We start from the raw sequence: 16108 nt of genomic DNA, 5'->3' as shown, positions 1-16108 counted from the left end.
AATTGAAGCAACTAATGGGGTATTATTAGAAGTACGAATGCTTTGTGGATGTCTAGAATTTATGTTCAGATCTGTATCTAAAAAGCACTCCTGTAACCTTTGGAATCATTGAGTAACTTCTGAGTTTCTTACTGACACCTTCTCTCTTGCTGGCGTTCACAGGCTGTTGCAGAGAAACCACAGGGTTACAAGAAAATGAGCACCGTACGTTCAGGGAAAAGGCTTGAGTGTTACCACGTGGGAAGGAAATTAAGTGGTTAGTGATTTGCATAATGTGGGCAGCACCTTCTAGAGCATCCTTTATCGAGACCCAAATGACTCAGGTCAGACCACAGAGCCCTGCTGAAACTGTGGGGCTGTGTTGTGTTCCCTCTGTGCCTCTCCCCCTGCCCTGTGCTGCCGTGTCCTGGTCTAAGTTTTCATTTTGCACAAAGCAGACCTCTTTAATATTTATCAGCACGCTGCTGCTAACTTGATACATTTGTACTGCACAGAAATTGATTTTCAAGAAATGTGTTTTGGATTTTTCGCACGCTTATGGGGTTTGAGAAATGCGTATTTGCATAGAAATAATCTTTAGTGAGCTAAATTTTAGAGTATGTCAAATTTATAAATATCACTACTGTAAAGACATACTTTTAGAAATAGATTTCTGGCACAGTTTATTCCAATTCCATTTTTCACATTTGTGTCACCAACACAGCTTTGGCTGGGTGTTTTTGAATGCATTTGTTTTCAGCATTTATTTTTGAGAGATTAAACTTTGCCGTTGTCTTATACAGACATTGCATTTTGGAAATGAAACGCAGCAAGAGAGGTGCTTTTGTTCAAGAGACATAGTTTGGTTTGAGACACGTGTCCAGTAAAACTCCCTTGGCTCCTTCTCCTCCTTCCAGTTCTAAGCACAAACATTTTGCTCAATCTTTCTGTAACTTTGTCCCTTTACTGCAAAAGGAAGTTCTCTATTTTTAAACCTCCTGTACATCTTTAAGGCGCATTATGTTTCCTGTGTCTGTTGTTTCATTTCAGAGTCACTGCTATGTCTCTGCGGGTAGTTTATGCCATCTGAAAAACACAGATGCTTAGTGCACGATCACAAGTGATAAATTGAATCTGTTTGTTTATAGAGACTCCAGTGTTCTGTCTAAACAACAGCAATGCGTGCTTTAAGCACGGGGAGGAATACATAGAGAACAGCAATGTGCTCTCTAAAATGTTTGGATTGGGATTACATTGCTGCAAATACTGCAAGGATGTTGCAAAGTTATTCTCCAGCTAAAGAGATTCCCCTTCTAGAAATAGACTGCTTGTTCACCACAGGAACAGACTATGGAAGGCAAATGCCCTTTGGAGGGTCCTCTGCATCAAGGCAGCACTATTGTCCTTATCAACTTGGTGTTGGGACGTGTAAGCCATGCTTCCCATTGCCCGAAGTAAGGAATTAGGCTCAAGAAATAATAAACAAGCCTGGTTCCTGTGGAGTTGAATGGTAAGCTATACTCGTTCCAGAGGTACATTTCAACTATGGCCCCAAAATCACTAACAGTCTTTAGATTTGTTAATGGAACAGCCTGACTTGGATTTGAGTAAGTGTTTTCCAGGGAAATGCCTGAATCCAAGAAGTGGCTGCTAGTTATTGCCAAGTTCTCGCATTTTGCTGTAAATACCATTGTACCACCGGCAGTTTTTTGCCTTTTCAATGCAAACCTATTTAACTGTGGTACCTTGGCAAGATTTCTGCAGCTGCTTCCTCTTGTGAATGCTTGTGCCTCATGTCTGTGTGTGTATAATGTGGGCAGAGTGACTCCAGGTGAGGTTTCCAGCCCCTCTGGAAATGAGGTGTAGAATTCTGAGGCCCCTGCTAATCCAGTGCCTCTGGGTACTTGCAACATTTCATTCTGCATGGACCCGGGTGAGTTCCCTTGTGCACATTTAAGACGCTGCTCCTCTTCTCATGTCCCAGTAAGTGAGCTTAGGTCAGGCAAGATGCTTGGCTCGGCCCAGGGCACTCTCCCCATAATAAAGAAGACACCACAGAGGGGCACTTCTCAGTGAGAGAGTCACTTAGCTTTGGACTTGTAATTCTTCACTGATCAAATATGTTTGCCCTTAAGGGACGTTGTATGTGGTCTTCAGGTTTGTGGAAGAAGTGGGTTACTGCAGAGAACAGACGTACCCCCTTTATTTGTATATATATGTATATATATACAATAGAATATACCATAGAATAGTCTGTTTACTTTATGTTAGTTGTTTTAAGGCAGCACAACCCATGTAAGAACTAGTTGGGTTTGTTAGTACATGGGAGGGGGTGGGAGAAGGAGATCAGGGCATCAGGATTGCGTGTGGCTCTGCTCAGGAATGACTGCTCAGTGTCACGTGTGGGATGGGCAAATTCCTCTGTGCTGGCTCTTTAAAACACTGGGAAAATCATAGAATCATAGAATCACCAGGATAGAAGAGACCCACCAGATCATTGAGTGAAACACTAAACCATGTCCCTCAGCACCTCGTCCACCCGTCTCTTAAACCACTATGAGATATTGCCACTGCGCTGACTAAAGATAAAATGGAATAAAAACCCAAGGCGCTTTTATTTTTCATTGATTATGTCAAAATTGAAAACAGTTTAGGAAACCCATTGCGAAATGGTGAAGGCAAAGGAACTTTTCTATGGAATTCTGTTCGCCCAGTTCAAATAGCTTAAACACTATTGACCATTCTTCCACTGATCCGGTGATGCATGGCATTTTGAATCATCCATTTTCTTTGGAGACTACCTGGGGTTAGCATATCATTACTTGATAACAGAGTTTCAATTCTAACCCACTGGCAGCACGGAGCTTTAAGCTGGATACACTTACTTGCAGGCTCATCCAACCCTACATAATTGTCTGTACATTTATTTTATTGTCAACTCAGAGACAAGCTGAGGAAACTAACTGTTTGCTTTAGAACACATTAACTTCTTTATCACATTAATACTGACTCATATCTTATTTCCCAGTTGCAGTAACAAAACCATTCAAATATTTCCCTCGCAGGACAATATCTTTAATAGCTTCTGTGTGTTTCCTATTTTTGGCTGTTTCTGTATAAACAGACTAATGTAATAGCACGCTGAACCATCTCGACTTGGCAGAAATTCAGCAACTCACTCATTTCTATGGCGAGCTGGGATGCCAAGGGGAAAAAAAACCCCTCACTTTTATTGCAGTAAGATCTTTTTTAAAGTTGTCTTTTATAAGTGTAATATGACTGACATTTGGGTTACTGCAGCACCTTGGCTGAAGGAAAAAACACATTTATTGCAGTCGAGGATAAACCAAATAGGAGGGTATTATTCCTTCTCAATGTCCACTGGAATTCACGTACCTAATGAGCTCCGTCTCTCTCGTGGGTGCTGCTTTAGATGGTAGTAAAGCACATGCTTTGCAGTGCTGTTGAGAGCCAGGTAGGGAAGCTGACTGGTAAGCCTGGAGAAACAGTCTGGAACCCCCATGGCTTACGTGGATAAACCGGTGAAACCCATGGTTCTGCCTCCAGCTGCTGCTCTGAACCTCAGGACACACAGTTTGATGCACATTTATTTTGGGGCAGTGCTATCTTAGGCACGCTCAGAGCCCTGAGCTGCTCTCCTCATTACAGTCAGCGCTTTTCGCTGGTTTATATTTCAGACAGATTGGTTTCCTGATCCACTTCATTGCATGCTCATATAAAGTCTTGCACCAGCAAAAATAAGGCAGAAAAAAGTAGCCAAAGACAATGACCATTTAAGCCATTTTAAAAAGCTTTGATTATAGCCGAGTGTCCAGCCTCGGCTCAGGGTCTTTCCAGTGAAAGCAGAGCTCAACCATCACACAGTTCCTGCTTGTAGTGGTGTTTGTGATAAATATTTGAGCTATTGATGAATGTAGCTATAAAAATGCAAATTATGATGGTTTTCTTATTGTTTTACAACCATATCGGCTGCGAAGTCTCTTAGAGTGAAGTGGCTTTATTTAATTTTGGGTGTTTATCAATACTTACAGATTTATTTATGTAATTGACATTTTTATGTCCCTGTCCTTGTAACAATTGGGTGTAAGAAGCTTATTGAAACCATCTAGATCTGAAATCAATGCATCTCTGATACAAAAAGGCTTCCTACCTGAGGTGGCCTAACTGTACAGAAATACCCCTCGTTGGGCTGTGCTCAAATGCACGCCGGTAATGCCTTACTTTAAACCAGAGAAATATTGAAGTCTCTTAGGCTTTCAATTTCCCTGCTTGTTTTTCAAACTGTATTTTTAATATGATTTTTGCTACAGTAGGCCAAGTTCATCCCTAATATAACTGTACTGAAATCAGCTGGGAGACTTGTAATTTTAAGAATAAGGCACAGTAAAGTGCTTTGCTGGAGCAGGGCCTAAAAGGATTAGTATTGTGGGATGCTTGTGGTGGACAGAGAGCTAACTGTATGAATAAAAGTCATTTTAATTGCACTGGGGCAGCTTGGGAATTTTATTCTACATCTCAATAAAAGAAATAAAAACTAGAATAGACTCTCAGTGCCAAGCTGCGAATCCTTCAGTATGTTTCACGTTATTTTGCAAATATTAAAACTGTAGAAAACATTTAAAAGTCTGAGGTATAAACCCTTTAGCTTTTATTTGGAGGCTTGTGCACATTTTAAAGCAGATATTTGGTACACAAATTATAAGGCCAATAGGGAGTATTGATTTTTAAGTATAACTCTAGTGGCTTTGTGCCTATTCTATGTTTTCCATTAAGGCAACAATCCGAGACTTTTCCCAGGAACTGACGCCAGCTGATGGTTTCGTATTGTATTCTGTGAGGTAAAATGATAAACAGTCATAGGGCTGTTCTCGGTTCCCCAGGAAAACTTGGCATCAGGTGCAACATCTGGTGGAATCCAAGCTCCTTCTCCTCTGGGGGCGCCAGAGGTGGGTTTGGGGCTGTGATTTTTTCCTCTGGAATGAATCTGAACGTGGGTCTCTAGAGCAGTGTCTGTAAGGCCTTGATCTCTGGTATTTAGTACAGGTACCTTATTCCTGGAGAGAAGGGAGGGGAAAACAAAAACATCTACATTCATCACGGAGGCTCCAGACATCTCAGAGAGGCCAGGTCCAGGAAGGACCTCACTGGTCCTGGCCTAGAGAACAGATCTGAAGTGGAATTGCAAGTAATGGCACATCGTGTCCATCAGCTTCTGCAATCATTGAGTTTGTAGGGCTCAGCGTTTGGAATGGAAGAATACCAGTTATTTGTTTGTTTGTTTGTTTATTTTTCCCATCTAGTTGCAGAGAATTTCAGTTGTGTGCTTGAAGAGCAGTAGTGACTCTGCAGATGCACTCTGCTCCAGGATGGGAACTTGGCAGGTTGGGTTGGTCAGTGGGGAATACAGGTGACAGAATGGCTTGCTGACTCAACACAGCTTCCTCTGGTTTGGAATTCTGCTAAAAAACAGTGTCTCCAGGCTGGTGGTGAGGTGGGACAATGCCCTCTAAGGGCAGATGTAAAAAACAGTAAGGTGTTGGTGGGCTGGAGCTGTTCCTGATTCCTCCATAAAATCATAGAATCATGGAATGGTTTGGGACCTTAAAGCCCATCCAGTTCCACCCCTGCCATGGGCAGGGACACCTCCCACTGGATCAGGGGCTCCAAGCCCCATCCACCCTGGCCTTGAACCCCTCCAGGGATGGGGCAGCCACCACTGCTGTGGGCAACCTGGGCCAGGGCCTCCCCACCCTCACAGGAAAACATTTCTTCCTAAAATCTCATCTCAATCTCCCCTCTTCCAGCTTCTTTGTGTGAAAAGGTTTTAGCTCAGGTGCTGTAGTTAAATTCAAGCTAGGTAATTGAGTTTTGCTATCTGAAATTCCCCCTGTGGTTTCAAGCTGATAGACTAAACTGTAATCAACTATTGTACCGGTTTGCAGTTAATGCTGAGAGCCACTGGCGTAGGGAAACGTTCTCCGTTTCCAAAGTGGAGAGGTAGTTGTTAATCCTCTCCTCTTGGATCCATTGAGTAATTCATTAGAAGAAAGATGCGACTGCTCTCATTTCCAGGAAAAACTTTGATGACAATACACGTTCCGTGCCTGTGCAAGGAACGGGGACGATGCTGTAGGTGCGGGGCACGTCCCGGTAGGCATGAGCTGGGAAGAGCTTGGCATTGACATGCTCAGGGGTTTTCTGATGTGTCAGCTATGCTAGGATGTTGCGTTTTGCCTACAATAACAACTTTGAAGGTGATCATCAAGTGTTCAGTTGAATTCCTACTCTCCTCTCTAACATCATTTTGCTGGATGCTAAGGATCAGAGGTTATGTTCCCACCTCCCAGCTGTGTCTGAGCCTTGCACAGGGCTGGGTGGGCTCCGGGTCAGTCAGCACTTTCCACCTCCCCCGGCTTTTTACCCTTTTCTTCTTTTTGCCTGGGAGTTGAGGCTGAACATTGCTGATTTTTGAGCCCCAGATAAGATCAATTTTCCAATTGTGTAATACAGTACCTGGCTGGTCTGAATGGCACTGTTAATTGTCATTGACTATCACAGAATATGAATAGCACAGCCACTTGACACCAACTTAATGGTTTTGACTTTTCAATGGTGTCAGGAGTGTGAGGCTAGAGGGGAGAAAGGGTCAGAGGAGAGATAAGAGCTCTTCCGATCCCATTGAGAGAGATTAAAGCTTTTGTGTCTTTCAAGTGGTACTTGGGAGGGTCACCACTGCTAGGGAGTCACCTTAGGTCTGGAACTGACTGAGAAATCTCTGTCACAAAAGGTCCCTTAGAACAACTTCCCCCCCCCCCCCCAAGGAGTTTGGGGTTCTTGGGCAAACAGAAAGAGGGATGTCTGGGGTGGCTCAGGAAGAGCTCTGGCAGAGCAGCACCATCTCCCTTAGCCCTAAGGAAGAATCCCTCTGTAGTTGTGTCCAGCGCTGGGAAATTCTGTGATGCACTTTAGTACCTCTTTTAAGTAAAGCTCATTAGCCTTGAATATGCAGGTGTCTCTGCCTGTGAGGTATTGGATAATACACACGATGAGCTCCCTAACCGGTCGCAGTTCTCCCCACCCTCGGCAGGGAGAGACAGAGACAAGGAGGGGGGAGATCACAGACTCATAGAATCATGGAATAGTTTGGGTTCGAAGGGACCTTAAAGATCATCTAGTTCCACTCCCCTGCGATGGGCAGGGGTATGTCCCACTAGATCAGGCTGAAGATGTTTTACTTCTCTTCCTCTCTTGAACATCAGTGCAGGACGCAGTCATTTTCAATGCTTTAAGTACCTGCCCTTACTCGTATGGGATGCTAGTTTATAACTTTTACCTCGTAACTACTTTTAATACAATTTCCCAGGGATTTCTAAATGCCTGGTACCTAGATGAGAGGAGCATGGCGCTGTGCAGAGATCTGGGAGAGGTACGTGATGTGCAGACAGGGAAATACTGTTGAGTTGCATGCAGGATGCTTTGGATGTGGGTCAGGCAGGTTGATCTTTGTGCTGTACGTTCCCCACAGGCGCTGTAGAGTCAACCTGTGTATGCATGCAAAATTCAATTTAGCAGAACATGCTAGACTTCTGTTGCACATGTTCAGATGAATTTCACACCACAAAACCGAAGTCCTAGACGGAAATAGGCGTCATTTATTTGTCTTAGTTCTGATGTTGAAGGCGTACTATCAATGTGCAAGGGACTGACTCAACAGAATGAGAAGATAGTGGCAATTTTACAGCTTCTGTTGTTTCTGAAGGAGAAATTGCAAAAAATCAAGCTGGATAAGAAGCAGAAAGAAACTCTACCACATCAGTCATATAAATACCCAACATGAAAAAACCGTGAATCTAGAATTTAGATACTGAGTGTTAGGAGGAGGGAAGGGTCAAGTTATCTTTATATGGCCAGAAGGACTTGTCTCGAGGATCTGCAGTTCTCTTGAATCTGAGGAGCCCACACTGAGTAGGTTTGCTGGCAGGACTTGTGATCCCATGGGAGCCCCATGCTGGAGCAGTCTGTTCCTGGAGGACTGCACCCTGTACCTTACTGACTTCGTTGTCTCTCACATGTTCTCACTCCTCTCTGGCTGAAGTTGTCAATTACCCTTCCCCTCTTCTTAAATATTTTATCACGGAGGGGCTACCACCAGCCCTGGTTGGCTTGGCCTTGGAGATGACTGGCATTGGCTCTATCATACGTGGGAGAAGCATCTAGCAGCTTCTCCCAGAATCCACCCCTGAAGCCCCCTCCTTGTCACACAAACCCAGTAGGTACTGTGGGGAAGATCTGGGGGGTGGTGGGATTGGTTTTGTTATTTTATCATTAGGACTGTGGTTTGGGAACAAAGCTTCCAGAACTGTTTGCCGGGGAAAGTTTCTTTATTCTGCCTGATCGGAGTTCTCCCAGTAGGTTTCTGTTTAAAGAGATTAAACAAAGGAAAAAAAGCAAAACGGCAGAAGTGAGCATTAGATATAAATATGACACTAAACTATATCTTTTAATACAAAAGAACTCTTTTTTAATTAGAAGCTTGGAAGGACATACCCTTTAATTGCTGCACTTGTAGTTTCTGGGCCATCAATATCCTTGCTCCTTTCATTAATAAACTGGCAAGTCAAGTAGGAAAGCTGCATGAGTATAATTTTTTCCCTTAAGCTCTACTTAATCAACAGCAGACTTGATCAAACAGAAAAAAGCAAATGTAAATCAGTTGCATTAATTCTGCTGGCAGTAAATAGTAGGAAGAAAGCTAAACATGAAAGAATGCTCATTTTGCAGCTGATATCTGGGGTAGGATTGAATGGGAGGAATAGGTAGTTAAACAGCTCTTTAGATGGTGAGTGACTGGGGGAATACCGGGGTTTATGTATGGATTAGCACAGTGATAGACCCTGAGCAGCAGAAGACGATGACTAATTACCTGACAGAGCAGCGCTCCATTCGGCTTGGTCATTGAAATTAATTTCTGTTTTCAGGACTGGCAGAAAGCAGCTGCAGAATTTCAGTTCAATACTCAAATTAACTAGGAGTCTAAATTATTTCTTTGCACATACGGTATTAGAGGAGTGAGTTACTAAATTGATCTTGATTTTACACACTGAGGCAAGAATTATTCCACCTTTTTCATCAGAAGTCCATGTCCCCTGAAATCAGGGAATAAAACCTGTGCTGTAATAAACTACTTGGCACTGATTTGAACTCTGTCAGGTAGTTAACATCTTAACGTTTCCCAGAGTCCTGGATGGAAGAATTATAAAATAAAGTCTTTCAGGATGAAAGACAATTCTACTACCTACTCCACTGAGTCAAATACATGGAGTTGAACCTGGTCAGATGAATTTACTTCATATTTTGGATAAGGTTAAGCCCAGGAATTAGTTTGTCTTATGACCATAGAATCATGGAATGCCTTGGGTTGGGAGGGACCGTGAAGATCATCTGGTCCAACCCACCTGCAGTAAGCAGGGGCATATTCAACTTGATGAGGTCACTCAGAGCCCCATCCAACTTGACTTTGAATGTTTCCAGGGATGTGGCATCCACCACCTCTCTCAAGCCGTGATGACAATCTGCTGTCTGAGAACTTCACTGATGCTGATAGAAGAGCTGGGAAGCTGTCAATTGGTTATTTCCAATGAACTCGGAACAGTGAGATATGGCCAGAGGGGAAACTAAAACCAGCTGCCAAACCCACAGAATCACCCCACAGAATCAACTGTGTAAGAAAAACCTCTGTGCACGAAGCTGAAGTCCTGCATCTGTGATTCTAATTGCAGAATTCTGCCAGATTTCCACCTTGGTTGGTAACTCCTTTCCTCTATGAACAGCAATTCCTCCTGTTGCCAGCAGTAAATCTCCCAGAGCCTTTTGTCTGTTCAGTGGTTGCTCTTCTTTTAATTTATTTATTCAGCAAAGGTAAATTCTAAATGTTTATAAAGAAAATAAGTAAATAAATATGAGAAGGAGGAAAAGGCAGCAGCATGAAAAATTGAATAAATATTTAATATTCACAAGCATGTTTTAGCACAATCGAAAATTAGTCAGGAGGGCTACGTGTAAGCCTTTTGTCAGCACTTGTGCCCCACAGTATTCTTGCTGAATGAATTCTGTTACTTCCCGCTCTTTCCTGCGTGTGGTCTCTCCATAGACTCTTCTAGGCAGAAGGATTACCACATAAACCCAGCTTTTATCCTACTGTATCTTAGTCCTGAGAGCGATCTTACTGCTGTAACTGCTCTCCTTAGTAACTTAGTGTTTTATTTTCCATGGTGACGCTAGGCCAACATATGGAAGAATGGATTGGATTTTATTCTAGTTCCACAGTGAGTTCATAGAGCTAGCAATTCTTTAGAAACGCAGAAGCGAACCAAAAGAACATTCTCTCAGTCAGGCCCTGAGCAGGCTTGCTCTGGAGGTCACTGAGGGACAGTATATTGAGAGATCTGCTCTGGCGTTCTAGAGTCACATCTCACAGCACATCACATGGGTGATGGGTGGGAGGTTGTATACAGCTATTTATTTACATTGTCAAAAATCAGAAATCCATGAAAACAGTTTTGTTAAACTGCAAGTAAGAACTTATTTTACTATCCAGTACAGATATTAGTAAGATTAGAATGTCATAATCTTATTAAATGTTTTTATTCCATCCCTTTTAAAATTTATTTAATTATCCTTTTACTCTAAAGCTCTATTGTCCAGGTGTTATATTAGCTCTTTACATATGCATTGTGTTCTGGTTTTGCATTCATTATAAACCCCAATATTTTCTTGCACACCAACAAAAACCAGAATAATCACTAGACGGTAGCACGGGATCTTAGTTTTCCAGTTCTTGAGTTCTGTCTCTTTGTTGTTATACCAAGACTCTTGAATTACATTGCATTTAGGCAGTTGATTTGTGTTGGCTTTGCATAGAGATGCAGATGTCATTTATGCTTTTATGCTCTGGACAATTAATATTCCTCATCTCAATGCCAAGAGCCTACCATGATTACTCGTAACTAACGTTTAATGTGCATTCCCTTGCATTGCTGTTGCAGAGGATGATGTTAATGATGTGCTTTTTGTCTTTGATGTGGATAACAGGTTGTGCTGCGAGTGCGTAGGACTAACTGCAATGGTTTGGATGTGCACTGGTGATCGTAGTTATTCTGTCTTGTTTCAGCCTGTAGAAGAGGGTGTCAATAGTGACAGAGCAAATATTGATCAGTGATCGTCACATCTACAGGTCACTTTTCTACAAATATCAGAATAGGACCAACTCTGAGCATCGTATATGATGATATGAGAATGTTTGTGAGAGCAAACACAGCTGCACTGAACATCTCTCAAAGGGGATTGGCCAGTCCAGTTTGGGAATGAGTTCTACCCAGGGAAGGATATTAAAGACCTGATTTATCTTTGTCGTTTACCTGAATCATCTGCTCTTCAAGTTTTTAAACTTCCTATTAAAAGACCGATGCTTCATTTCTTACATAAAACTCCTTTGTTGCAGAAGACAACTCAAGATGCAGAGATTCTGGATAGAAATTTCCTCACAGGACTTTTGAAGACAAAATTGTTTTAGAAAATGGGAGAATTGTAAGAAACTGTGTAAGAAAATGCGATAGATGGTGAAATATTAATTTTTTGGCTTCCAACAAAATAATGTTAAAAGGCACCTTGTACTTGCATCTGCTTGTCCAGCATAGATCATCTTCACTTTAATCCGTGTTAATTCAAGAGTGCTGTGGGAATTTCTTTGCTTGTGGGATAGTTTCTTCTTGGTGTGAGGCCATCGCCAGAGTCAGTAACCTCTGGCCGGCTTGCAGGCGAGAAACACCCCACCGCTGGTGCTCTCCATGGCAGCTGACACAAGTAGCACTGGTGAGCAATTACAGCCTCATGACCGCCTACTCTCAATTGTTTAATTGTCTTTTGCTCGGAGTTAAACAAACTGAAAACTCCAGCTGGCAGGGCAGTGCCATTTTTCAAGTGGAATTGCAGGAACAGGAAATCTATAAAGAGGGCACATATTTCACACATTTTCTCCACTTGCCGCCGAGACCGTTATTAACGCCAGAATTTAAAAATAAAGATGCAGAACATTAGAGGTTTGAAGGAAGTCTTGTTCCATGAGTTAGATTAATTCATTTCATTGATGGATTCTTGGATATGGTTGAAGACTACAGTGAAATTTTAAGTCTCGACACCCAACCCGCTGTGCTCTTTGCCACAGTGATAGCATTTGGGAAGAGAAGCAAGGATGTCTGGCATGTCTGTAACTTGACGAGCAGGGCGAGGGAGAAGATTCTTCCCCTCTACTTTGCTCTGGAGAGACCTCACCTGGAGCCCTGTGTCCAGTTCTGGAGTCCTCAGCACAGGAAGGACATGGAGCTGTTGGAGCAAGGCCACAGGAGGCCACAGAGGTGATGCAAGGGCAGGAGCAGCTCCTGTATGAGGACAGGCTGAGAGCATTGGGGTTGTTCAGCCTGAAGAAGAGAAGGCTCTGGGGACACCTTAGAGTAGCTTCCAGTACTGAAACGGTCTCTAGGAAAGCTGGGGAGGGCCTCTTGATCAGGGAGTGCAGGGACAGGATAAGAGGGAATAGTTTTCAGCCTCTAGAGGGGAGACTGAGATGAGATGTTAGGAAGAAATGTTTTCCTGTGGGGATGTTGAGGCATCGTGTCTCTTTGCTCTAACAAATCTCAGCAGAGACAGAGACTGAACGTTCTTAGGGGTTTTCTTTCCTCTTTATTTGGTTTTTTTTTGTTGTTGTTTTTGTTTTTGTTTTTTTTTTTAACCAAGGCAAACAAGGGAAAAGTCCTTTACAAAGCAATTTTAATTCTGCAGCGCACCTTTACTCCAGCCGTGCATCCTCCATGTGATAGCCCTTAACCATGGGACTGCAGGATGAACGGCTGTTTTGTCTGGCTGAGTTAGAAGCTTCTTTCTCAATACCTTCATCTGATCACATTAGAGCTGTTAACTCCACTGGGCATTTAATAAACTCACTGTTCGCAAATTAGTGATATGTTTGCCGGGCAAGGACTTCATTGCCCTCCTGAGCCGTCTTTCAGGCTGAAAACCCCTTTCATGTGATGGCACCAAGTGTTGCTGCACAGCCCTGTCCTCCTGGCTTTCTCTCCTGTAGAGCAGAGAGGAGAAAGTGTGAGAAGCAACTTTAGCCAGAGAGTGAACGCATTTTTAATTAAATGTTTGAAACAGGCAAAGAAACAATGTCTGTTGTTGATAGAGTGTGAAGTGATTGTGTACCGTGCTGCCTCTGTGAGGGTTTGGATGTGTCATTCCATCGGGTGTTTGCAGGGTGAGGGTTTCCTGCAGCAAAACAAGGTGGAGACAGAGTTGTATCATGTTCTTGGGCAGTAAGGTATTTTGGAGAACTGTGTTGGTGAATGGGAGCAGGATGATATGAGTGTAAGTCTAAAATAACTGGCACTGTTATTGGCAGCTTTGAATCCAACAGTTTCTTCACATAAGACGTGAGGTATGGATGCATGTCTCTAACTTTATGCAGATGAAGGACCTTTTGGAGCACATAAAATCCAGCCTACTCTTGCTGTCAGTGGAAACAGGGAGCTGTAACAGCCCCTCCACAGCTCCCTGAGCCCTCCCACACAGCTCTGCAGAGCCCCAGGCATTGGGGTGATGTATATTCCTCAGTTTTGCTGGCAATGCCCTCTAATAAAATAAAGCATTTTAAGAAAACAAAGTAATCTTTGAACTAAGGAGTTTCTCAATATAATGCCTTTGCATAAATACTTTTCTGAAAAGTAGAGAAAAATCACCATTCTGTGACAAATAAAAAAAGTTCTGTAATCAATGAAGTTTTACTGGTATTAAAGTGTTGGTTTTAAGTGTGTTTCCGAGGACTGATTCTCATATGCAAATACAAAGTGCCAGTAGTAGCAGGGGTTGAACCAAGCCAAATATTACATGGAGAAGACCTGACAGTAGGCTGCTTCCTATTACATTTTAGTACAACCCATGCCTTTTCCAGGTCTGCTCTTGTTAGGATTGTGTTTGTGGTAAGCTGGACTGCTTTTTGCCAAGTTAAAGAGAATATTTTGATTGCTCTGAAGTAGATATAATGAAGTTAGCTTGATAAACCCCTGTTGGTATCTTCAGGGAGCAAGTAGATTAAACAAGTAATTATACCATAAGGTTTTTAAAAGTTAGTAGATTTAAATAAATTGTATGAATCTCCTCTTAATGCAGCCTTTTGTCTGTAGTGCTTCCTGCCAAAAAAAACTCCTGACAGGAAATAAACATTAAAATAATCTTTAATCTCTCGTCTGGTCTATTACCATTAACAATTGATGCACTTTAATTTTGTGGGATTTTAACTACAAAATGGAATGGCTAAGTAGTGATAATTGGGTTTGGAATTATACGGTCATTTATATCAACAGAAATGCAAGTGGCTGGGAGGGTGATTAATTATTTAACATTTCCTGGCTGTGGTTCCTATTATAGAATTTTCTGATATATTCTGCTGTGAACAATTATCACCAAATGAGGATAAACAAATCTGTGATGTGAAGCCTTATTTATAAATTAAACTGTATTTAGAAAATATCTATTTCATTTGCATTTTCACTTTCTGCTCGATAGGACTGTCACAATCAGCTTGTTTTCAAGCTTTTCTGCCCTTTTGCTAATTTTTCAGTTTCGCACCCCAGATTTCGTGCAAGAAAAACAGAGCTTCAGATGTCATTAAAATAATTCCTATTCCAAACAAAGATATAGTTTATACAGTCATGGTAATGTACTTGCATGTTCTGCTCCTCTTTCATTCCCTGATAATAGAATTAGTGCATGGCAATGTGTTAGATTTTAATCCAAGTGCTGGCATCAGACTGGATGATTTAATACCTCCAACTCCTGAAGAGTTGGGAAGAGAATGCTGGTGCTTCCATTCTTAGACAGGTCGCCCATCATTTGACCTCTCTCACCTTTGGCAGATTTGCCGACGAGAGGCTGCATTTCGCGTTCTCTCTCTTCCATGGAGACCGACTGTCACTTTGCTGTTCTGTGCTCCTCTGTCCTTGTTGTTACAGATACAAGCAGAATTTGCAATTCATTTCTCTTTTATTTTCTTACAATATGTTTACTAAAAACATTATGTGTATGCTGCTTATCTGACAAGATAACAGAGTCATTCTAATTAGTACTTTCCGAATCATTTTTTTCTTGACAGTTACCCTGCAAATTTTCCCATCCTTAGTTTACATTAAAAAAACAAAAGACTACAACCTTGAGTTTGAGAACAATTACTAGAAGTGCTCGAGTTTCTTCCTCCAGCAGAGCTCCTAGCGATCGTCCCTGGCAGTCCTACCCAGAAAACAAAACCCAGTTTACATGCTTATATATCAACAAAGAAAGAACAACAAGATGATGATAATTAACCTTAGTGCGGTGCCGAGACTGTTAGTCACAGATGAGGACCCAGCCTTATTAATAAATATGCAAAATAAACCAAAAAAATTGTTCCAAGTCCGTAGTGCTTCAAATTTAAGTGTTAATAAAAAGTCAAGGATAGAGAAAGATAAAAAGAACAAGCATATAATGAGATAATGTTAATCAATATAGTAGGCCCTGTTTTAGGCAGGATTTTTTTTCGATGCCAAGGAAAAGATTAGATACAAAAGAAAAGGAGAATTTTAATGTGGATTATGAAAAAAAGATAATGAGATAATATTGCAAATGCTTGTGGGCAGATCTGTAAGCAGAATAAAAGGAAGCATGGAGATGCTTGTCTGAAAATGTAGGACGTCATCAGTGAAAATGACTATCTTGAAGTTGATCTAGGGTGAGCGTTGACATGTTGATAGCGAATTGGAGTAAACTGGATCAGACTGAAGATTTCTATATAGACAAACTACGGCATAAGAGGAGGAAAGGATGAATTTGTTGTGAAAATTAGGTTTTCTACCAAAGATGCCCAGCATAATGAGTGGAGGAGCAGAGAGAAAAGGGTTGAGGTATTGTGGGCTGGGCCTTTGTGTAGGTGTGCAGGAGAAAAGTCTCACAGATTAAAAAAAGAACTGGCAGCGATGCAGACAGAGACAGACTGAGAATAGAAATCTGAGCATGGGTGAGA

At 42.0% G+C, this 16108-nt stretch overlaps 1 protein-coding gene across 10 annotated transcripts in view; it reads left to right on the top strand.

The window, feature by feature from the left end:
• The window catches only part of WWOX (WW domain containing oxidoreductase), a 546141-nt gene that overhangs the window by 226006 nt on the left and 304027 nt on the right, over positions 1-16108 (top strand). Inside the window, exon 9 of one of the 10 annotated variants that reach the window (XM_069868328.1) lies at positions 14675-15927. The exons of 8 other annotated variants lie outside the window; for them this stretch is intronic. In XM_069868328.1, coding sequence (XP_069724429.1) covers positions 14675-14725 — 51 coding nt within the window. In that variant the 3' untranslated portion in view covers positions 14726-15927. Of the gene's footprint in view, positions 1-11233; positions 11276-14674; positions 15928-16108 lie in introns of those variants that run through there. One more of the 10 variants, XM_069868332.1, reaches the window with a different exon arrangement.

The sequence above is a fragment of the Phaenicophaeus curvirostris genome, chromosome 14, assembly GCF_032191515.1.
Source record: "Phaenicophaeus curvirostris isolate KB17595 chromosome 14, BPBGC_Pcur_1.0, whole genome shotgun sequence".
NCBI lineage: Eukaryota > Metazoa > Chordata > Aves > Cuculiformes > Cuculidae > Phaenicophaeus > Phaenicophaeus curvirostris.
Note: the sequence above shows the minus strand (reverse complement) of the source record. Positions and strands in the feature narration are given on the sequence as shown.